The sequence below is a fragment of the Aphis gossypii genome, chromosome X (assembly GCF_020184175.1).
Source record: "Aphis gossypii isolate Hap1 chromosome X, ASM2018417v2, whole genome shotgun sequence".
Lineage (NCBI taxonomy): Eukaryota > Metazoa > Arthropoda > Insecta > Hemiptera > Aphididae > Aphis > Aphis gossypii.
The window spans coordinates 30048747-30072507 of NC_065533.1; the positions used below are offsets into that span (position 1 = coordinate 30048747).

General features: G+C 28.9%; 4 protein-coding genes and 1 long non-coding RNA gene across 11 annotated transcripts in view; 1 reads left to right on the forward strand and 4 right to left on the reverse strand.

The window, feature by feature from the left end:
- LOC126552720 (uncharacterized) overlaps nt 1-984 on the forward strand; it is a 42093-nt gene extending 41109 nt beyond the window's left edge. For all 7 annotated transcript variants that reach the window (XM_050207498.1, XM_050207500.1, XM_050207499.1 and 4 more), the window contains one exon: nt 342-984. In XM_050207498.1, the coding sequence (XP_050063455.1) occupies nt 342-752 (411 nt within the window). In that variant the 3' untranslated portion in view covers nt 753-984. The remainder of the gene's footprint in view (nt 1-341) is intronic.
- A 22-nt stretch (nt 985-1006) lies between these two features.
- On the reverse strand, nt 1007-1849 carry LOC126552721 (uncharacterized). Its single transcript, XM_050207506.1, has 2 exons — nt 1560-1849; nt 1007-1483 (listed from the first exon to the last, which is right to left on the reverse strand). The coding sequence occupies exons 1-2, from the start codon at nt 1567-1569 to the stop codon at nt 1134-1136; spliced, it is 360 nt and encodes a 119-aa protein (XP_050063463.1). The 5' UTR covers nt 1570-1849; the 3' UTR covers nt 1007-1133.
- A 6926-nt stretch (nt 1850-8775) lies between these two features.
- LOC114130517 (uncharacterized) lies at nt 8776-10229 on the reverse strand. The gene is made up of 3 exons (XR_007606078.1): nt 9412-10229; nt 9062-9334; nt 8776-8965 (listed from the first exon to the last, which is right to left on the reverse strand). It is a non-coding gene; the product is annotated as an uncharacterized LOC114130517 (long non-coding RNA).
- Nucleotides 10230-10954: 725 nt separating this feature from the next.
- LOC114130518 (uncharacterized) lies at nt 10955-12038 on the reverse strand. Its single transcript, XM_027995510.2, has 3 exons — nt 11819-12038; nt 11564-11684; nt 10955-11104 (listed from the first exon to the last, which is right to left on the reverse strand). The coding sequence occupies exons 1-3, from the start codon at nt 12036-12038 to the stop codon at nt 10999-11001; spliced, it is 447 nt and encodes a 148-aa protein (XP_027851311.2). The 3' UTR covers nt 10955-10998.
- A 9317-nt stretch (nt 12039-21355) lies between these two features.
- LOC114120999 (uncharacterized) lies at nt 21356-23740 on the reverse strand. The gene is made up of 9 exons (XM_050207823.1): nt 23600-23740; nt 23248-23418; nt 22980-23187; nt 22703-22903; nt 22510-22596; nt 22244-22437; nt 22058-22149; nt 21876-21940; nt 21356-21790 (listed from the first exon to the last, which is right to left on the reverse strand). The coding sequence occupies exons 1-9, from the start codon at nt 23692-23694 to the stop codon at nt 21629-21631; spliced, it is 1275 nt and encodes a 424-aa protein (XP_050063780.1). The 5' UTR covers nt 23695-23740; the 3' UTR covers nt 21356-21628.
- Nucleotides 23741-23761: the final 21 nt, after the last annotated feature.

A 23761-nucleotide genomic window follows, 5' to 3' on the forward strand; every position in this document is an offset into this window, starting at 1 on the left:
TTTCGAAAACTGGTTTTGTGTAAAAAAATGTAATGTATAAGACTCAATTTTCGATATGTCATTCTCAAAATCGATAAAACCGTTTTGCATTTTCTATTTTTTTTTCACTTTTTTGGTTGTGAATAATTGGTATAAAAAATTGAAACATCAAAAATCGAGTCTAATACGTCACCCGATATACCTCTTCTCTTTTAAAAAAGGTATTTTGCTCTAAAACCATTCAGTAAGCTGTAATTATTGGAACAAAAATAACATGTTTTTGTACGGTATTTTCGCTACTGTGGCGTCCTCTTGAGGCCAACCACTAGATCAAACACCCTCTAACGATATCGGTATTGCAGGTGGTACAAACGGTACCAGCTAGTTCAGTGATTGCGGAATGGGACATTTTTGCGTTCACGGTGACCGCGTCTGGTTTTCTGTTGATAGCAGGTGTTGCATGTCTGCTTGTGCGCATATTCCGATGGTCTATCTACCGGCGATGGATTCAGTGGTCCACAGCATACGACGGACTACTGATTACGTTGATAACCGCTACGGTGGCTGCATTTTACAAGCGCCTAACTGTCATGGAACAAGCAACAACTGAGCTGTCTTCTGTTACCGATGACGTGTACGTTGACTTATGGCCGGCATGCTATATGCACTCTGTTTGCACATTCTTCACAACCATTCTAATGGCCGCAGCGCTACTAAAGATCTCAATAATACTGTGGAGGGAACGTGGCTGGCCACGAATGCGAACACAGTAACAAACTGTTGTGAATTGTCGTTTAAGTTGTTGTTATCGTAACACATTATTCGTTGTTTCCTGTATATTTATCTCTGTATTGTATTTTAATTCTTAAAATATAAAATAAGTGATTAAAAAAAATCACAATGAAAATTTTATCTTTTCTGTAAGTTCTATCAATCCCAAAGAAATATTCTGCTATCGCTTGGAAGCATTTTCAAGGAACTCCAAGTACCTCTGTCGTAATAATTCAATAATAACTCAAATAACTCAATATGCCCTCAATAATAATATAATAACTCAATATTTTCTCAATAATAATAATTCAAATAAATCGATTGCCCTTTAATAATCAAAAAAAAATTCCTTAATAGTTTTTTTACGACCTACTTAAAAATATTCAGTTACTCAAATGATACTTCCTAGGTTTTATACTTTTGTAACGTATATCTGTGTAATAATTTAAATAACTGAAATAATAATAATAATAAACAATAATTTTTCGAATGTTCCTTTTCCATTTCGTTTCATCTCTGATCCTCTTTCTCCCTTTATTTGAATTAATATCTTCATTGCTTTGATCATTATCAGCTATATAAGAAGCATCACCATTGACTATAATTTGTGTGTTATCATTTTGAATTTCGGAAATTGATGTATCATCAGATGATGATTCATTAAGGTCAGACGGGACGTATGAAGTCGACGAATATTCGTCTTCAGACTCTGACAGAAGATTGCTAATAAAATCTAATAAAAAATATTTATGTTACTCAACAGTTTCATAATTTAATGCATTTGAACAGTTCAATATTAAGTACATTACCTGTAGACATTATAACGTTAGGATAGTTTGCTGCACTTGTTAAATTTATATTTTACTAGTCTATTTTAGCTTATAAGTCAATCACATTTTCATTTAACAATACACTGTAGGACGTAGGTAATTGAGTACTTACATATTTCGTATTATAAATACCGAATTACGAGTAAAATGATAACGTAAATACGTAATATGTACCTATTATCATGTTTTATCATGTTTATCGAATACAATATTAAAACAATTCATAATAAAGGCTTTATAACCACGAACTAAACGTGTTTATAATTTATGATTAAAACGGCCTACTAATAGTTTTGATAAAATTTGGTTACCATAGTGGCCTATATTGCAATAATGTAAATAGGCCAGTGTTGCATTACAATAAAAAAAAAAATGACTGGATGCAACAACAGACTAATGCTGCTATCTAGGGGAAAAATAAAGAAACTAAATAGGCCGTTCTTGCTTTTATATTAATTACACAATTTTGAATAACGTGGTACAGTTGTTTCAATTTTTCATTTTTTGTGGTTTAGGCCACTTTTGCGCTCAGCGCCTCAATTATTGATGCGATAACTTTCCCGATACGTGTCATGGTCATAGTAGCGTATGAATCACTATCCTCGACACGAGGCATGGTCATACTAACTTAGCATTAATATCTCGTAGATATCTTATAGATATCTCGTAGCCCATAATATCACAAACAATTATTTTCTTATTAATTTGCCATTTTTTGAGTAAATAGCAAATAATAGTAAATAATAAAAGCATTTAAATGTTATAATTTTTTAAACAGTTAAAACAATTAAATAATTTATATTTTGTTACCAATACTGATACATTTTTTTTTTTTTAACAAGAATTAGGAAATTTAAAACATCAGCTTTCTTCATTATTTGTGAGTTTGATAATCCTTCTTCCACATTTTCTACTATTTTTTCATATTTTTCTAAAGAACTTATTGAATTTCACAATTTTGGGTAGTTCAAAAGAAATTTATGAAATTGTGAACAAGTTTAAGTGCTGTTTTTCAATAATTATTGATAAAATGGTTTCGACATTAAAACGGTTTTTTCAATTGTCTACAATACATTTATTATTGAAAATATTCTTTCTGCAAATGCATTTGTTCCATGAATAGCCAAATAATTGTCGAGAAAGTGTTAAGAGAAATTTGATTTTTTTATAGTATTTAAAGTACAGCTTGCCATTTTTCTGTCACTTTTTTTGAAAAACTTAAACAATTTTTTAACTTGTATCACATGAATTACATAATTAGATTTTTCAAATAACTTATCCTCATCCCGGTTGAATTTTTCATTTAAAAATATTGAATACTTTCTTTAACGTCTATTCAAACCGGAATATCTAATAATTGAGTCCATCGAAAAATTTTGAAGGTTCAAAAATGACAACTGCATTTCGACTGTAGGCATCGACGATACTGGATATTCATAATAATTGACAAACTAAAATAGCGGACGACCGTTGGTGGGTCGTTCCGAATACACGTCATGCATATATAATAATATAATATAATATAATACAATAATAATAAAAGATAATAATTGTGTGTCGTGTGCATAACTGTTATAATGTTATCTATTATTTATAAATTTGGTTTCTAATTTTAAACATGAATACTAGTAAAATTGTTTTATATTTGTTTCATACGTCGATATTTTTTTTCACAAACATAATATAATAATATGGAAAAAACGGGATTAAAACGGGACAATGTCCTAAAAATGGGATAAAAAGCACTCCGTTTAACTTTTGTCGGGACAACGGGACATGATGACCAAAAACGGGACGTCATGTCATATCATTATTATCCTTAAGTTAACCTATTAGCTGCATAAATACCTGTAGTAAACTTCGGATGTAATTTGATCAAACTTATACTTTCCTTTACAAACATGATACATTTAAGTTGCACTATTATACTATTATTTAATTACTAGATACTCATATTGTTAATACCGCAGGTGCCTACAATATAAGTAGACTTATCTGTTTCATAACGGTGTATAAAATAAATAATAGGTTTCAAATAAAATAAATAGAAAATAATAATATGTTGCTGACTAGTATAATATACCTAATAACAATAAATAATATATGCACAGTAAATAATAATATATGTTCACAATATCACAATTGGTATAGCAATAATAAAAAATGTATAAATCACGTAATTGACCAATTGATGAGCTTAGCAAAAAAAGGCGATAGTAATATAATAATAATACAAAATTTGGTTAGTAATTTAAATAATTTAGGAACAACAATTAATGTGGAAACAATGTGGAAATTGACAATGTAAGTAATAATAGTACCAATTATAAAATTGAATAGTGATCTTTGCTACAATAATACAACATAATCTAATAGATGCAACTATCATAAAATACAAATAATGCTTTAGCATTCCTGTCACTGTTGTTGTTATAGATGTAGGTCGGTCATACTTTGTTGTCAGTTGAAACAATAATTGTTGAATAACTAACCAGGTATCATGACATTCCTTAGAATAGTTACGGTGAAAAACAAAATATGATTTGAAGCACACTTCCAAAGCTTTAAGGGGACAATCAAAACACCAAAAGTTTTGATCTATCCTAATATAAAATGTTGTTATAGATAGTAAATCTGGACCAACAAACACAATATATAGTTGGATAGTAGTTGATCTTGAAGAATACTTAAAATGTAAAGCCAATGAAGACAATAATGACCTTCAGTTTGCATGAGTATGAAGTTAATAACAATCAATGCTTTGAACAGTCATTTACACCAGCAGTTGTAAAGGATCAAATTTCATTAGAATTCAATATGAAACCAACCATACAATTAGTGTTACAAAAGACCGAGTTCCTCGTCTTAGAGCAGCAAAGTATGGTGAAGTTTTAACAACTGAAGATGTGTTAAAAAGATTGGAGGAAGCAACCTCAAAGAAAAATCTAATCAAATATCCTGGTAAGCGTGGGAGACCTAAAAAGGCTATAGAAGATGTAGAAAATATTGTGGTAGAACAATTAGTTGATGATATTGATGATGTGGTTTATCATTCATCAGAAGATGATTGCAATGACTCAAATAAAACCTAGAGTATTTCTTTTAGTAGATTTTATTGGAGGGGATCGTAAGAAACAACATTTTAAGTATGTGTGTTTAGTTAAACGTGTAGATGTAGATGATAGAGATATTTTAGTCCAAGGATTAAAAAAATATAATGAAATTGGAACTGATTTTTTTATTGTTGAAAATGACTTGTCAGATATTACAGTAAAAACGATTCTTGCAATGTTACCAACGCCAACTGAACATCAGAAGAACAGAAAAACGATTAACACATTTCCTGGATATATAAATGTCAATGAAAAAAAATCAGTTTAGGGGACTACGTTACCTACTTATTCATACTTTAATTCATGTGATATATTTTAAAACTATAAAGGCTGTAAGTTTGTTATTTTGTTTATAATTTTTAATGTACATTGTTATTTTTATTATGTTAAACTGTTATTATTTTATTATATATGAAAACAAAAGACTGTTTATATATTTACTGTACTAAATAATGTTAAAATAATAAAGAATACCTAATTGTTTGATTAATTTAATTATATTTTATGTGATTCAAAAATATTTTCATTTGCCCCAGGCATATAACATTATAAATTATACTTTTATTTTCATTTACCCCAGAAGTATGGGGCAAAAGTAAATTTTTTATGCAATTCTAGATTATTTTTTTCTCTTTAAGTAATCAACTATTTTTACTTTTGATTGAAATGTTAGACGCATATTATTCATGGTTAATAGTTTTTGACCAAAAACCAAAAATAAAAAAAATAATTACCATATGAAAAAATTAAAAAAGTTGTTAAATATGTAAATTTTATTTCCATTTACCCCACTTGACCTAGTAATCAAATAATAATATTAATTTTATAATACATACATAAATGTATTTTTTTTTAATTACTAGATATAGGTATATGTACAACCATCCGACATAGTGCTACAAACACATGGACTATGTTCTATTAAAAGATTGTCAAATGAAATACATATAAGATCATTACAGTTCTCTATAGCATATGCCTGTAGATGTTCATTAAATCCTAATGTACTTATACTTTGACCAATTAAAAATGGGAGATTGACGCGGACCTGGTGCTGTCACGGCGTCAAGAGATGTGAGGATGGGTGGAATTAAATAAATAACACGATGAGATGTCTGAGGTCAGGGTGGTTGTTTATTGTTGGTAAAAAACAAAAAAAAAACACTGACAACGTCAAATAAAATATTTCGTACCAAAATATCTTTAAGGTGCGAAAGCAAAAAAAAAAAACAACGGGGAAAGATGAAAACTGTGTGTACGTGAAGGCGCGGATCACTAGACTGACTGGCCTAGGTCCGGATCGCGGTGTCGGCGGCTCGGTTGGTCCATGTGCGATTATCGCACGTCGGTGTCGTCCGTCGTCGTCTGGCGGTTGGTAAGAAAAGTAATTAGCGGTATTCCGCGTAAATGCCGTTTGAATTCAAATGGCTATTACGCAGGACCGCGTCAAGATCACATTGTAACTTAAAAAATATATATTTTATTATATATATCTTTAATATCTTATCACATATCTTTAACACCAATTATAATTATCATTCTCTGCTTGGTAGTGAAACGAGTGCCTTTAAACTGAACCCAAGAAACAAAACTCACAGAATTTAAATTTAGAGTCTGATTAAATATTTTATTTTGAATTTTTTCAATCTCATTTTTAGACATTTCTATTATTTTCCCTATGTTTGATGATTCCAAAGAAAAAGATAGTATATTAGATTTGGATAATAAGCGATATGCAAGTCTTAGTTGGTGTTTGACACTTAATGAATAGCGAATGTTTTTTCTACTTGTAATAGAATGGGTTATTAGCTTTGACTCCCTATGTTTAGACTCGTATCTAATCGACCATAAATGAGATATAGGCCCGACTTTACTCATTATGTAAGGATAATGTAGTAAGTGATGATATTTTGGTTTTAAGTTGGTTGAAAACTACTTCAAATACAATTCATGGTGTTCAGTAATTATTGTTTTTAATAATAAATCATGTCCTGGTTGAATAGTTTTTAATATTACTACCTGTATAATTTGTCGAAGTAGGTAATATATTTAACTGCCAAAATTCAGAATTTATGGGTACAAAATCACCAATCATAACACCTAAATGTCTGCTAAAACATAATATTTCACCTGCTAACATTTTTAATTTTTTTTTTATTTCTTATAACATCCATTGATATTAACTGAGGTTTGTTTTGAACCTCTAAAGGACCATAGTTAAAATATTGCAAACGATTGTTAAGTGTATCCAAAGAAAAGTATTTTATATTAATGATAAATTCATAAAATATACCAGATAAATCATAAGAACAAACTCCCTCCAAAATGTCATGCATTAGGTCAACTGAATAATTATATGCTACATGAGTCATTAGTTTGGTTCCATACGCAAAATTCATTGATACCTGTAAGTGACAAGTTATCTATGGCTACACCCTGTGAATAATTTTCTTTATTCCTCATTTTACTGTCATCTTGAACCACTAAATAATTACATTCTATTTTAGAGCAAAGACAAAACCGACAAGGATAATTTTCATTGAAGTTTTCACTAAAACCTAGCATTGAATGTAACCCAAAGTTATCACCTATAATTAATGCTAATGAAAAGTAAATTGTGTAATTTTCATTTCCCAAATTCACAATTACACCTTCGGTTCATAACTAATTGATTTCATTAATTAGTTCTTTAAATATATTTTTATTTCCAAACTCCTTACGATCATTAGCAATAAAAAGAAGAGCAAGAAAAATGTAATTGAATGAAGACGAATTCTGCAGGGATGCATGATCCAAATGATACATAAACTGCACCAATCTTTTTTTTCCCAGCATGAGCACCAAGAGGATTGTTAGTTTCATTCTCATCAAAGTATAAAAAAAATGGTATGATTATTTTATTTATGTCATTATAAAATTTTTCTTTTCAAACTTTACTCTGAAAATAACTACAAACAATTCCCCCAGTCATAGAACTTAAGTGTTTAAAATAATTTAGAACTGTTTTTAATACACCAGGTTGTTCAAAAAATGCTTTAAAAACACATTTTAATGGAATAAAACAAATTTTGACATTAACAGAATCAATAACAATGTCATCTTGTTCTGTGACATTGTTGTTTCTACAACCTATAGTGATTTCGATTGGTTTTATGTGGACTCCTAACTCTTCCAAAACTTTTAATCGTATGTACTCGGTTTTTAATTTTCTAAAGGGATTGTTAATAACATCAAACATAACTGATATTTTATAAATTGAATTAATATCACTTTTATTTTTTTCTGAATTTTGTAATACTTCCTTTTTCAGTACTTGCATACATTTATCATTAAATCAATGTCATTTACAAGAGTTAGCAATTTATTCCTGTGTACAAGTGTACAACCGCTTTGTTATACCATTTTGATACTAAAACTATTGCTTCCCCAGTAACAAGTTCCTTAAATGCTTCAATTGATATCTCACATGGGGGAATTATAATTAGATCTTCATTACTTTTTGTATGTAAAGTATCAACAGTCAGTGGCTCTATATTATGTAAATTAGTACAAGACTCTTGATTCACCAAAGTATGGGTCAATAAATGCCTACTAAAAGAATCAAAAGAGTTATAATTTCTAAAGCATGATGGTTCTATACATTTGTACTCTATATTATTTTCACAAGAATGAAATAGTTTTATATGTCTTATAAGACTTTTAAAAGAATTTAAACTAACAAGACAAATAAAGCAAGAAGGCATTTTATAATTTGTTATTAAATATATTAAAAATAATAATATATATTAGAAATATATCACTATATCCTGTTCAAAAAATAATAAAAATAGTAAAATGCTTTAAAAATTTAAAATATAATTACAAATTATATTAATTGTTAGTTATAACTGTTGAACAAGTTTTTTTTAGTATTTGATTAGAATTATTATTAAGTAATTAATAATTATTAAATTCAGCTATAAAGTTTTTAAAGTTTTGAATGCAGTTTTTGTCAATTTTAGTAACAATTTCATAAAAGTATTTTTGTATAAAATACCAAATTTGTTCACACTGTGGTGTATAATTCAAATGAAAAATAAAAAATGATTTAAAAAAAATATCTATTGCTTTTAAGGCACTCTCAACTTTATACAAATACTTATTAATTATAACATAAAAATAAGTCAACTGACTGTCAACTTCCACAAAAATCATATATAGTTGAAGCTTGTCTCCAGTTCTTAATACTTTGTTACATTTCTCGTCATCTACTTCTTTCAATTGAGAAACAGCCTATATAGGAAAAGAAACTATAATAACTTATTCTTTTAAATAATGGTTTTAAAAAGAAAATTTATGAATTTATATACATTAACTACTAGCAATCACCTGGTTGTTTGCAATCACCCTGCAATTATCTAGCAATCACCCTGCATATTTATATATTGCGGAATATTTGCTTCTATATTCAGATTGTAAATTGTGTATGTATTATAAACTTCAATCATTAAATAATTTTTAATCACCAATTCTTGTATATGTTTTTTCAAGTTTGTTTTTCTAGGCTTTCGAAACGCTTGGTAGTATTTTCCATCAATCTATTTTTAATAAATATTCCAAGTTGCGTATTTGGATTTTTCGATCCTAATGTACTTTGCAGATCTATAAATAATGAATGACATTTTGAAGTATTGAATAGAAAATACAAAAGTTAAACAGAGAATCATCAAATTAATTACCTCGTATTAATGGTATAACCATTGAAATGGTCGGATAATGTTCTGCAGAAAGCTCAACAGTTAACTTTTCAAATGGTCTTAGTAATGGTATCATATCCTCAATTATGTTCCATTCTTCGGAGCTGAGATTACTTGGAGCTTCTTTTAAACTCATCATCACTATGGTGAGTGGTTCTTTAAGTTTAATTAGCCGTTCTAACATGAGAAATGTGATGTTCCAGCGAGAACGTATATCTTGTTTTAATTTAAGGACCGTTTCATTTCCAAGTTGCTTCTGTTTTTCTACTAATATTTATTACCTACTTCACTTCGCTTAAAAAAACCAACTATATTACGACACTTCTTAAATATTTTTTTTAGATCACTTTCATCAGTATTGTCATCTGGTCCAATCTCTTCATTATCTGATAATTTTAATGCTTTTTGAACTATTAAGTTTAATTTATGCGCAGTATACGGTAAATGTGACAGTCCCATAAGTCTGACTGCAGATTTAATATTTGCTCCACCATCCGTTACCACTGCGACAACTTTTTCAAAAATATTCCACTTATTTAATTCCTCGCCCATAATTTCAGAAATATTTGTACCAGTATGATTACAGTCTAATTTTTTTGTGCATAACACCAAAGTTTTCATTTGGGTTTGACTTAGAAAGTGAACAGTCATAGTCAGATATGAATCAGTATTCATTGACGTCCAAATATCGGTTGTGATAGCTACATGTCTTGCTTCGTTTAACAAAGCTTCAACTTTACTTTGTACTGTTGAAAATATTCTTGGTATTATTGTCCTTCCAAGGGATCTCCTACTGGGAATTTCATACCTGTAATAAGTACATTTGTATATTTACTGCAATTTTATTTACTCTAACTGAAACAATTTAAAAAAAAAAAATTTGAATATAAAGACCATTAAGTCAAGGTTCTGAAACAATATTTGTTTGATACCTAGAGTAATATAATATTGATAATAAATGGTATAATATTTAATATTATGATTGACAATATTTTGATTTGTTAAAAAAATACATTCATCACTCTGCTCAATATCCAAAATTGGAATATTAAAAGTTTTTATTTATTATTTAATTATCACCTGAAGTCCAAAAGCTGTATCATATTACGAAATCTTGAATTTTCAACAATTGAAAGAGGCTGAAGATCTTCAGCTATCATCTTCACAATAGCTCCATGGAACGCTCTAACTTGATTTTCCGATGGTGTACCAAATCTTAAAGAAAAAAAATTAGACATACTTACTACTGAGATAAAATGCCAAACTTAAAATATAACATAACAACATAACATGTATAATGTATATATATATATAATATGTGTACATCAACAGTCAATGTTATTTTTATAATTTAAAAATTGTATTTAAATAGACTACAAAAAATATTGTATGATAATTTGCAATAATACTTATTATCACATATAAACTTGAAATTTAAATCATTGAAAAAGGTTTTTTAATATACTAAGATAAGTATTTATAAAGTCACTTCCTTTTATTTTGAAATACTTCACACTTATGCTGCTGATAATCCAAACTATTGAATTTTAAGTTTTTTTAACATGTTACTTATATAGCAGACAAAGTCAGTTTTAAAATTGTGTGTTTTGACTGTGAAGTTCTCTTAATAAATAATTGCATTCCAAACCAGTTGGATAATGAAAAAACCTGTAAACTAAAAATTAAATATGAGATTTGTAAATAATTAAAATAATTAATTCTTTATATTTAAGAATACAGTATACAAATCAATATATAGATTAAGTAATTATAATAACCTAAATATTTTTATAAAATAGTGTAAATCCAGGTAAATAGTGATGCATGCAACATTTAAATGAATACTACTTAGTTTTTGTTTACCAAATAGTAAATAAACAATATTCAATTGATATATGTTGTAGACTTATTGGCTAGGTTAAGCATAAACATGTACAATAAAGCATAATATGGAACAGACAAGCTTTAAAATTTAAATAAAAATCAATGCCAGCATATACACTTAAATTTAATATACAAAAACATATAAAGAAATTTAGTTAGCTTTAAAAAATAAGAAAATACATGTTAACATGGTAATAAGAAAATTGTACTACATTTTGAAAATTTTCAGAAATTAATACAATACTCTTACCTATTAGACAATAAAAGTTGTTTTTGCCTCTTTAATACTGGTTCAACAACACTGGTTACTGCCATAACTGGATTATTACAAGAAGAGAAAACACCTATAGATTGTTGTTCCCCTGATGTTCCTATTTAAAAAAAAGAAATATTTATTTTGAATACTCACAAACCTTAGCATAAATTATTAATTCCCTTAGAATGTATAACATATAGAATCTACATACTAAATTGTATCTACTAAATCTAAATATTTATCACATACCAGGTTGATTTCTATCTCCTTCAATCAGTTCAGTGTGTTGTAACTCATCACGGTTTAAAACAGTAAAATGTTTCCTTTTCAAATGGTCTAGTAAGTTAGTTGTGCCGTTAGATCTTTTGTACTTGTTATTGCAAATCGAACAAGTGGCCACATCAGGAGTATTTGGGTCCCTTCGAAAGTGCTTCCAAACAATAGAAGAATTTTTCTTCGGGATAGACATAGCTTTGCTTTTTATAATAATTATTATAATTAATAATAATTTAAATAATTAAATAAAAGCGTTCACTGTCTGATGATATCGGATGGTAAAAAAATTTCGATAGGCGATAGTATCGGTTCTTCGATAGTTTTTCGATAGTTCGATAGTTTAAAACTATCGGGTAGTTCGATAGTTTTCAATCGATAGTGCCAGAGACTTGCACCATTACATTACACTCGTACTCTACTATTATACCTGTTAGGATTGAATTAGTATGGAATTATCTACGTATCGTTATTCAACTCTTTTACAATACGATATCTCGACAAATACTAGTCCTACGGACTTTTATGCATGATTAAATTATGATTATTTAAGCAATTACAATCCGATTTACAAGTCTTGGACCAATCGGTTCAATATCATGCGAATTGACTTAGGCATTTGCATGTACGAGTGTACAATCTCCGGCAATCTCCACCCGTCCATTCTTGGACTCCAGGGTTTTAAGTGTTTTTACTCCAAACTAGCAGGGATGGTAGCCAGGAACATTTGCAATCAAATAGTGTAGGATTCAAGTCGATCGCACGGTTATTCGAGTTTTAATTAGTAATTAATTAATTCATAATATATTTGCATAGAACACGGGTGATTGCGCGGTAAGCGGCTAACTTACAGTCGTCAGCTCAGTGATTAATTAGTAAATGAACGATTGTTGAATCTCTAACTTCGACGATCTTGTAAAACTTTTTTTTGATCCAATATGAGTTCTTTTGAATATATTTATCGGCTTGAACAATTCTACAAAAACTCTCAAGGCAGTAACTGTGTCAATACCTATAAAATATAAAGATTTATCTTTTTAAATTCATTTTAAGTAATTAATACTATAACACTTCCAGAATTAATATTATAAATGGCCTAAATAAGTTGAATTCCATTATAAGTTAAAGCCACATTTGAAGTAATATGTAATTATTGAAGTAATAATTCATTAAAATTTACCAGAATCTGGAGGATTTTTGATTGCATCAATAAGTTTACTATCAATTCCTTTGATGTTGTTTTGACATGTATATGTCTTATGGCTGGGGGTCATTCTGTTAATTTGTCCGACACCAAGAATGTTACCATTTGAGACAGCGATTGCTTATAGCAAATGGTTGTAATAGCAACCGGTTTCTATATAAAAATGTATAAAAATAATAATAACAAAAAAAAATAAATATATTATATTATTAGTTTAATCTAACTATTTTTAACTATTTTTTATTTAATACCAAATTGACATTGACATTCTTATATCAATTATATTCAGTAGAAACAAGACATATACATGTACCAATGTATCTGCATGTAGTGTAGATACTCTTTAGTTTTTCTTATTATAAAGTTTGATAATTTAGTTTTAAAAACTTCAAATTCGGTAAGTAAATAACACCAGCGTTTTTTGGGGATATAACTGACTGAAATCCAAATCAATCTGTAATCATCAAGTACACTTAAAAAATAACTCTTAAAAAAATAGATTAAGTAATTTTAATTGTTGGTCAATTTTATACCTACTGATCAATGTAAAACCAAGAAGGCTTTTTAACGGTGGATAATCTGTCAGATAACAACAATTTCTATCATCATTTTTTAATAAATAATTATATTTCTCTTTAAATGTTTTTAACCATTTATCTACAACAATATTCATAATTTCACAAGGTGAAATATTATTTTTCAGCCATACTATATCTTCAGCTAATTCTAAACCAAAATATAATATTAACACATGTCATATAGGCTAAAGCTGCCTCTGCTGCCTTTTTCGCCCTCTCCGCTTTTTGTGCTGCCACATTGGCAGCATCTTGTTTTGTTGTTGCTGCTGCTGCTGGCCGATTATGCCGGCAGTCAGCAGCTTTATGGCCAATTTTTTGGCAAAAATTGCATTCTAGAAGATCAAAAGAATTGAAATTAAAACATATCCATGATAAATTTAAATACCTAATTTCAGGAAGCCCATATTTTGCTGGGAGACATAATTTTGCTCAGTAGATTTTGAGCAATGAAGTTATTTTAAAACAAGACGTTATATCTAATATATTAAAGCTATGTAACTAAATCCTAAAATAACATCACTAACTGTTTAATTATAATAATAAGTATGAAAAACAAACAAAATCAGTAGTTTTTTAAATTGAAATTAATACAAGTGAACGCAATAAATGGTATATACCAAATGAAAATGTTGAACAAGTTCTTTTCTATAGGTGGACTGAAAAATGGACAATCACAAATAGATACACCCCTAATATCTTTGTCTGGTTACATTGATTACACATTAATAGGTATAAATTATATATTAAGTTAAAAAAGAGCTTTATCATTATTGTTTCAAATCAATAAGTACTTAAAGAGTATTTTAATAGCGAAGTATAAAAGAAAAAATGTATACACTTGACACAGATATTGACTTGATACAACCATTACATTTACAATACAATATATTAAGATAGAACTAAATCAAAACCATAAAAAGAGAGTAAGTGAATTAGAGCTGTGTAGTAGGTTATAAGTGAATTACCCAAATGGATGGTATTAAATTTGAACTCAATGATAATATAATTGTATACCTACGAAAAACGATTCTGAGTGAAGACCATTTGTCAGTGAAGGATATTTTAACTAAATAATCTGAAAATTTTCAATTTAGTGCGTTTTGTCAAAATTTGAACTTAAACAGTTCTAAAAAAAAAAACCATGCATATATTTTTAATATTTTCCAACCGCTATTATATCAATTTATAGTGAACCGTGTATTAAATACATTTTCAAACTTTTTGACCCAAAGAATAGAATTGTGTTGACAGCTTGAAGTAACTAAAACATTTGGAAAATTTTAAGATTTGTAGCAAACGCTAATATGAACATTCAGTGAAAATGTTATGTATCAACAGTGATTTGATTTAGGTTACAAAATCCAAAATCAATTATGCTAAAAGTTACCAATTATCCTGAATTTTTTTTTTTTGGCACTTAAGAAAATTACAGAGAATTTTAATTTTGACCTCCCCAATACATTAATTTCACCTTTCTATCGAAAAAGCTACTGAAGTTGGAAATCAAAGTGTCTACCATTTTGAAAGAATAAAAATAAAATTTTGCTATTTATCATGTACACGGACAAAAAAAAATTTAAAAATACATATTGTAAAATCAATACATTCATCACTTCATTCAGAAATTCAGAATCTAAAACTAATTAGTAAGTGTATTCATTGGTAACTTACTAATCCTGTTGTTGGGCCATTTGCCCCCGCCTCTGCCGCCTCTGCCTCCCTTCTGACCACCGCCGTAATTATAAATATACGTTGACATCTAAACATAAGTTAAATTCTAGCATAAAGTTTAAATTATACATATGAAACATCAGTTGAAAATGGCCGTTCTCATTCATTATTCATAATTTAATAAATGTGACAAAATGATTTTAAAAGTTATGCACTAAACATAATGGGTAGGTAGGTAGTAACGTAACGCAAATTACTAATTACTTTTTCAGTAGGTATGTAACGCAGTAGTAATTTCATTACATTTTACTTAAAGTAACGCAATTACTTTTTAAAAGTAATTTCTACGAAGTAACACATAATCGCGTTATCTTCCATGTTAATGATTTATTTATTTGAATGTATTACTAAAACAAGCTGTTAAGATATTCCAGAAAAATTAAAAAAAGACTAATTAATTATTTTCAATTCCGATAATAGTTAACAATACCCAGTGCTTGAAATGAAAAATTTTACGAACCGGAACGTTTATAAAATTAATATGCAGACTATAATATTAATTTTTAATTTTAGTTATTTTAATTCGTGTTTACTTTACAATACAATATAATAATAGTTAAATATATAATAAATAAATAATATAAGTAATTTAAGCTTAAAAAAGTGGGGAAGTGGGTATCGCTCCGTTGTACATTAGGTGCCGCGTGCATCACTATTATATATTATTATAGGAGGGTTAAATTTGAATCCAATGATAATTATCATTGTATACGAAAAACAATTCTGAACGAAGATGATTTGTCAGCCTAGGATATAATTTTCAGTGGTTGGTGAAAAAGGTGGTTTATGTTTTAATGGCCTGAATACATCAAAATTTAAGTTTTTTTATAATTATTATAAGCTTAACTTATGGAAAATATTGTATTGAATTTTCAACTCTTAGCTACTTATACAAACATTTTTATGAATTATACCTACAAAATAATTTAATAATAATGTAACGTGATAAAAATAATTTTAAGTACCTAACGCAAATGTAATTTAAATAAAAATATTTGAAGAAACTATTTTTTTCACTGATTTAAAATACAGCATGTCCCACGAGAAATATTGAAGCAATCAAATAAACTTATAGAAATATAGAATGGTGGAAAAATTATTTAAATTTTGATTTTTAGAACATGTGTTTCGTGAAATTGTAATTTTTTTTACTATAAATAAATCATATTCAAAAATTGTAATTGATGTAACCAAATTAATTATAACCATTAAATTAATTTAATATTGAACATACGTGCAAAGAAACATAAAACATTAAATAAATTAAATACTAGAAGTATTGTACTTACAGTCTTTATTTAAGAATTTTTTTTTTCTAGTGTCGGAATCTAGTGTGCGATGCGCCTAGGTCGCAAGCTGATTGAGTAATGAAGGCAGAAGGCAATAAGGCATTGATTGACGCTAACGCTATAGCAACATTCTCAACGTTTACGCAGGCACGCGGCATAATGTTTTACTACCACGTACTATTATAAATATTATAATATTATAAATAATCTAAAATAAAAATAAAAATATGGATCAAGTTATTAAATTTATTTAAGCTTTATTATAAATAACATATGCTTTACTGTAGATGTTATTCTGCTTATGCGATAAAGTATAACATTAGGTAACATCTCAAACAGTTTCTTCGAGGTTCTTTTTTATTTACATTACATACATTGTTCACAACAGACTTCTACAGTTCAGCACGGTCCATCTCTATAAAACCATAAAATAGGTATCAAAATGGTTTTTACTTTTTTAGCTTTCAATCAAATTATATTGAAAATTTACTATTTAGTATTTATTAGTTTTCCATAATTAAAAAAAAAAAAACCATTTATTGTTGTCTCCGTCTTACAAGTGGGTAACATAGTAAATTTACGCTCTATAGATCACGTTTAATTCCATTTATATTTTAGAATAATTTATTTATATTTAATGTTTCGAAGATAATATGTAGTTATATTAGATTACAACATTGAACATATTTTGTCATGAGGTCAACAATATAATATTATTATAGGTAAGGTACCTATATTCATTTTAAGGTGACCATACGTCATGTTTTGAACAGGACAGTCCCGTTGTCAAACGTGGAATCTTCGGGACGCTAAAATGTCCCGTTTTTAAAAAGAAGACAAAAAAAAATAATGAAAATAAATTTTCGTTGACGAAATATCGTTTTTATTATATCTTATTAATTCTTATGCGTACATAATAGTATAATACATAGTACGTACGAGTATATTATATAAAAATTAAAAATATTCACAGTGACTGGTTTATAAATTTATAATTACACTATCGTTCCAGTACGAATCGATCGTCACCCGTATTCGTATAAAATATATCAGATCTGTATGTATTGTGTGTGTGTTGTGTACGCCGTGCGATCGAACGAACCACGATATAATAATAGATATACATTCCGGCAGTCGCTTGATAATTTACTTGGACGTTTATAGTTATATTATGTATTATAAAATAACGAAGAAATTATATAAACAAGAATATTATGTTATACTTAAATATTAAAGATTTTTATTTTCCATCCTTCAGAGTAATCACCGTAGAAAAATAAAACCGATTAAATTATGGTGGATACAAACAAAGTTGTAAAAGGTAAAAAGCCCGCAAAAATAAATGATGTCCCCAACAAAAACATAACAGTTAAAAAAGGCCAAGTTCCAAACTCCCTCCCAAAAAAGTTGGCCTATCAAAGTAGTGAAATCTTTATTGTGGCCAAGTTTTAACTATTTTTTAATTCATAACCTCAATGCACTCCTACAAGAGCAACACTTCTCTGTTAGTTTTATTGTCTAACACTTGGTCAGTTTCTGAATGAATCATAAAACATCATTATCGAATGTGCTCACTTATGAGTTACGAGGGTGATGGGGAGCTACCTATTTATAGACAACTGAAATTTTCAATTTTTCTGAAAATTGTTTTTTTATGTGTCGATAAAATCTTTATGGCCCTATCAAAATACTTGAAAATTTAATGCAAAGTTCCTCATAAGTTATTCTTATAGTGATCAAAAAATTATAAGAATAAATAGGCACAATTTTTTTTATTAGCATTTGAAGTTCAAATATTGACAAAAATTCGTCAAAAGCATGAATATTTGCAAATTATTTTGTAGGTATAATTCATAAAAATGTTTGTATACGTATCTAATTGTTGAAAATTTAATACAAGATTTTTCATAAGTTTAGCTTACAATTATTATAAAATAACTTAAATTTTGATGTATTCAGGCCATTAAAATACAAACCACCTTTTTCACCAACCACTGAAAATTATATCCTAGGCTGACAAATCATCTTCGTTCAGAATCGTTTTTCGTATACAATGATAATTAATAATTATCATTGGATTCAAATTTAACCCTCCTATAATGTATAATAGTGATCCACATGGCACCTAATGTACAGCAGAGCGGTACCCACTTGCCCGCTTTTTTTTAGTTAAATACATATAAATATAGAAAAAATAGTAAAAACAAAACATTTTTCAAGTCAGGTAAAAATATATAAAAAAACAAAATTGTACTCCAAACAAACAAATACCCGTTCAGCAGAACAATTTGCAACAGGAATTGTTAAGTTTAATCGAATTGCAATTAAAATATTAGGAAATACAATTAAAAACTACGCACGACTACCCGATACGCGTCCTACGGAAAACAGTCACCTGGCGTGTTGGTACGCCGTTTTCGTTTTCCCAACAAGCTATGAGTCCTTTTTAAATATATACGTCTGATACGAAATTTTCTTGGCTTTCCACGTATGTAGGTTAAGTTCTTCGACTCTCCCGGGAACTTGACGAAAAAAATTAAAAACTACGCACGACTACCCGATACGCGTCCTACGGAAGACAATTATCCGGATATGTAGGTTTATATGTAGGATATGTAGGTGGGTCAAAAGTGTTATACTTATATATATATATATTATCAATTGAACATATCGGCCCTCCTTTAAAGCCACTGGCGACTCCACGGGGAACACCTGGCGATTTACTGTGCTATAAAAATTAGCAACATAGCTGCGCTATCTAACTTAGAAATGGCAATATAAATGTTTGGCGCCTGGAATTAAACATAATGCAGCAACACATACAAGGTTTCATATCACTATTCGTCTGAAAAACAGTCACCTAGCTTTGGTCACCCAACTTCACACACGTTATTTAATTGCTGATTTGTTTTCCTTATTGCTTTTCTAAGATTGTTGTATTTATCTCACAACTTGCCCTTAGAGTATCGCCTCAATTAAGAAATGATAATTATCAAATTGTCATCAAAGCCGACAAAGTACCTTCAGGAGAACACGCTGGAAGGTTCAACGCGCCAACCGTAGATGAAGAAATTATGGTATTATGGTTGGTGATCCAGTTAACAACAGAGACCTCAAAATCATACGTCGAGACAGCACTGTTCATATAATTTCAGACCTTCATCGTTCGTATGACGCACTTCAGTATCCCCTAATATTCTTGCAAGGATAGGATGAATATCACATCATCAACATCAAACACTAGTACGTTTAATAATCTATACTATTTAATAACTTATTTTGGTGATTTTAATTTCTTACTCTTAATTTTTATAACCATTTAATAACTCATTTTTTTTAGGTAATGAAATCAATAAAAAAGTTAGTTCAATGAACTACTACGCGCATCGATTGATGATTAGACTTAATCAAGATACTTATATCTTTCGATATCGTCAACTATTCTATCAATACGTTGTGGATATGTTCACTAAGATCGAAAGTGAACGTTTACGGTTTATTAGATACAACCAGGCTAAATTAAGATCAGAGGAATACATCCATTTACGAGATGCTATCACCGGAAACATCGATAAAAGTTTAAACGCCAATGACATCGGAACTGCATGTATTTTACCTTCAAGCTACATCGGCAGTCCACGGAGCATGCAGGAATACATACAAGATGCAAAGACTTATGTACTTCATTACGGTCGACCTGATTTCTTTGTTACATTTACATGTAATCCAAATTGAGAAGAAATAAAAAGTTTGTTATTACCAGGCCAACAATCAATACATCGTCACGATATCGTTACACGTGTGTTCAAACAAAAGTTAAAATCTTAAATTGATTTAATCGTAAAATATTCAGTTTTTGGTAACACACGTTGCTGGCTGTATTCTATTGAGTGGCAAAAGCGAGGATTGCCTCATTCTCATATTTTGGTTTGGCTTGAAGATAAAATCCATCCAGAAGAAATTGGCAAAATAATTTTTGCTGAAATTCCAGATCCACTAACTGACTCAGGGGGTCTATTCTTGAAAAGATCGAGTAAACGTATACGTAATTACTCGTAGACGAGCAAAGGTTACGAATTGCTCGTCTATGTTCATTATCTCGTATTCTTGTCTCTTGAACAGCATACGAGTAATTTAAACGACCAATTCGTATACGAATAAATCGAACGTACAAATCATTAAAAGTGTAGTTGGTAACTCTGTAAAATGTCAATCTTATCAAAGTTTTAGCGGGTTTTTGAAATATTTTGTACGTTATCACAGCCGACCGGCGTCGGCCGAGGGCCGTTCTCCGACAAATGATAACAACCAATTTTTTCTCCGACAGTCAGAGTGACCAACCATGAAAAAAAAAATGTCAAATCGTTATTTTAAATAAATATATATAGTATAGTATAGATATCTGATCCTAACCCACGGTTAATAGATATATCTATTAACCGTGATCCTAACCTACATAATTTGAAGTTGAAAGTTTTAGTACACGACACACGTTTCAGTTTTAACTTTTAACTGTTTGAAGCATGACAAAATATATATTTTGTCATGGTTTGAAGCTTCTGAAGTTGTTTTTTCTTTTCTAAGGTAAGGCATTAAACCATTATTATGAACATTGTTAAAATATTATATTTATTAAAAAAAATTATAAAACATACAATGTCATAAATCATAATATATAAATATAATAGAACTATAAAACACACATAATCATTGTAAAACCAATACATTCATCGCCTATTATATTTATTGTATTTGTATATAATTATATAATAAATATAATAAAACACACAAACCTATAAAAAAAATAGTCATTGTAAAATCAATACATTCATCACTATTCACTACTAATTGAATTTGTCAATAAATGTAAAAAATTAAATATATAATTTGTCAATAATTAAATCTGTCATAAAAAAGTTGTTAAAAGTATAAAAATTGTATAAAAATAATAATAAAATTTGAAATAAAATATTTTCGCAGGTTATCATGGCTGTGGGCCAACTTGTCCATGTAGATACCCATCCATCATATGGCCTGCTCTTTGGAGAAACATTAAGAGATTCCCATTGGCATTGAGAGTATCAATATACTCTCTAACCCTCCGAGTAGCATCTGACCGTTGTACTCTAGATGTATGATTTCTTACCTAAACATTTAAAAACAACAGTATAAATGAGTAATTACAAAATAAGAGTACATAAATTTAAAATAAAATAAATTCATTAATCTACTGTTAGATTTCTTCGAACTTGGTCCATCTCAACGTAAAATTGATTTTCAATCAACAACAATTTTTCTAGAATAAAAATAAAATAAACTGTAATAGTTACTATGTAGCTGAAAGTTCCAAAATAAAAAGAATAAAATAATTAATTGCTTATTAATAACAAATATTTTATAAAATTGAGTTTACGCAAAAAATCCCAAATATTTGGATGTTTTCCCATTTGATTGAGTAACGTAGCATGAAATGACTCTAGGTAATTGTTGGTGCGTATATCTGAACTAAAAAGTATATTATACATTTTAAAACTATTAGGTTAGGTATATTACTATTAGGCACCTAGTAAAAAAATGTTTTTTTATATAATTCTCATACCCATAGACGCTTATAGAGGCAGCGCCAATTTGTGTAAGCCAAAATTCCTGAATATAACCATTCAGAAATACTTCCATCTGGTGATAAATATTCGGATATTGATTGGCAAATTCAACAATTACCCAAAATCCATCATGTATTGTAAATGTACAATTGGGATGTACTTGAGCAGGTAAATGTGGTAAAGCTAAGATCTATAACAGACATTTTTGTAAAACAGTATAAGGTATTAATATTTTATTCTTATTAATTTCAGACTAAATTACCATGCGCAATATTGTAGCTGCCTCAGGATTCGATTGGAATAAATGGTAAATACTATTTAGACTTCTTCTACAATACCTTACAATAGCCTAAAAAATATTAATTAAATGATGTACATTATATTAACTATTCCTAATAAGAAATAACTTGATTGATATAAAATACTTAAGTACCTTAATACTTTACATTACTTACTTGACAGTAATGGAACCAACAACCCTGAAATCTGCTTTCAGGAAAGGTTGATTCTACTGCATTTATTAACCCCCTTTCATAATCAGATATGATTGTTAACTGGGCATAATTCAATGGCAAAACCTCACGAACAATCCTCAAGAATGACTCGTATGTAGCTTGAGTCATTCGGGAAGTCAGCGCATAAACCATCGGAAAAGACTTAAATAGAAAATACAGTCAATAGGTATATAGGTACTTGAGAAGCTATATTTATTAATTTACTAATTATACTTACTACATTTTTTAGAACCACTTGAAATGTTAATAAACAGCCTTTGGTTAGCTGTGGTGGACTTTTTGGTACCGTTTTAAATGTGCCGTCAATTCCCGCAAAGGTTACAGTTAGTAGTTCTTCTCTATATTTTTGAATCGCATCTAAATTTGAGAATATGACGCCAACCCGTTCGCCTTCTACCATAAACGGTAATTGTTGTTGAAAAAAACTAAATAAAAATATATTTAAATAAATGTTCTAATTTATTCTAATAAATGTGAAATTTTACTTTGAAGACGGATTCTGCATTGTTGTTCCATATGCTGAGTTTTGATGCTGGCTTAAGGTATCTATCAGTTCTTCGACTGTAGATGGATTGTTGGGATGACGGCGCCGACGCATTTTTTTTACACACATTTGTGATTGTAAATAGGTGTAGTTTGTTGCACCTTCTGGATTCCTAATGCAGTAATGAAATATTCTTACTTAATTAATAGTATAGTTTTTAGTATATTAAGTAGTATAGGTGTATAGTTAGATTAGGTTAGGGTAGTTAAAATAGTTATGCATATTTTTTATTATTACTATTATATTACTTTTGTATTGGTCTTAGGTTAGGTTATTGATCTTCTCTTACTTACTCAACTATTTCCCTGTTATAAATTTCTCTAACTGAGGTGGACATATTTCCAGGTTTTGTTCCAGTTATACCAATGGCTCTTCTTAAATGAACCATAGGAACATCAACTATCCTAGGTGCATGGTTGTGCAATCCTAATACTGTTATTGCATTGTCATTTATA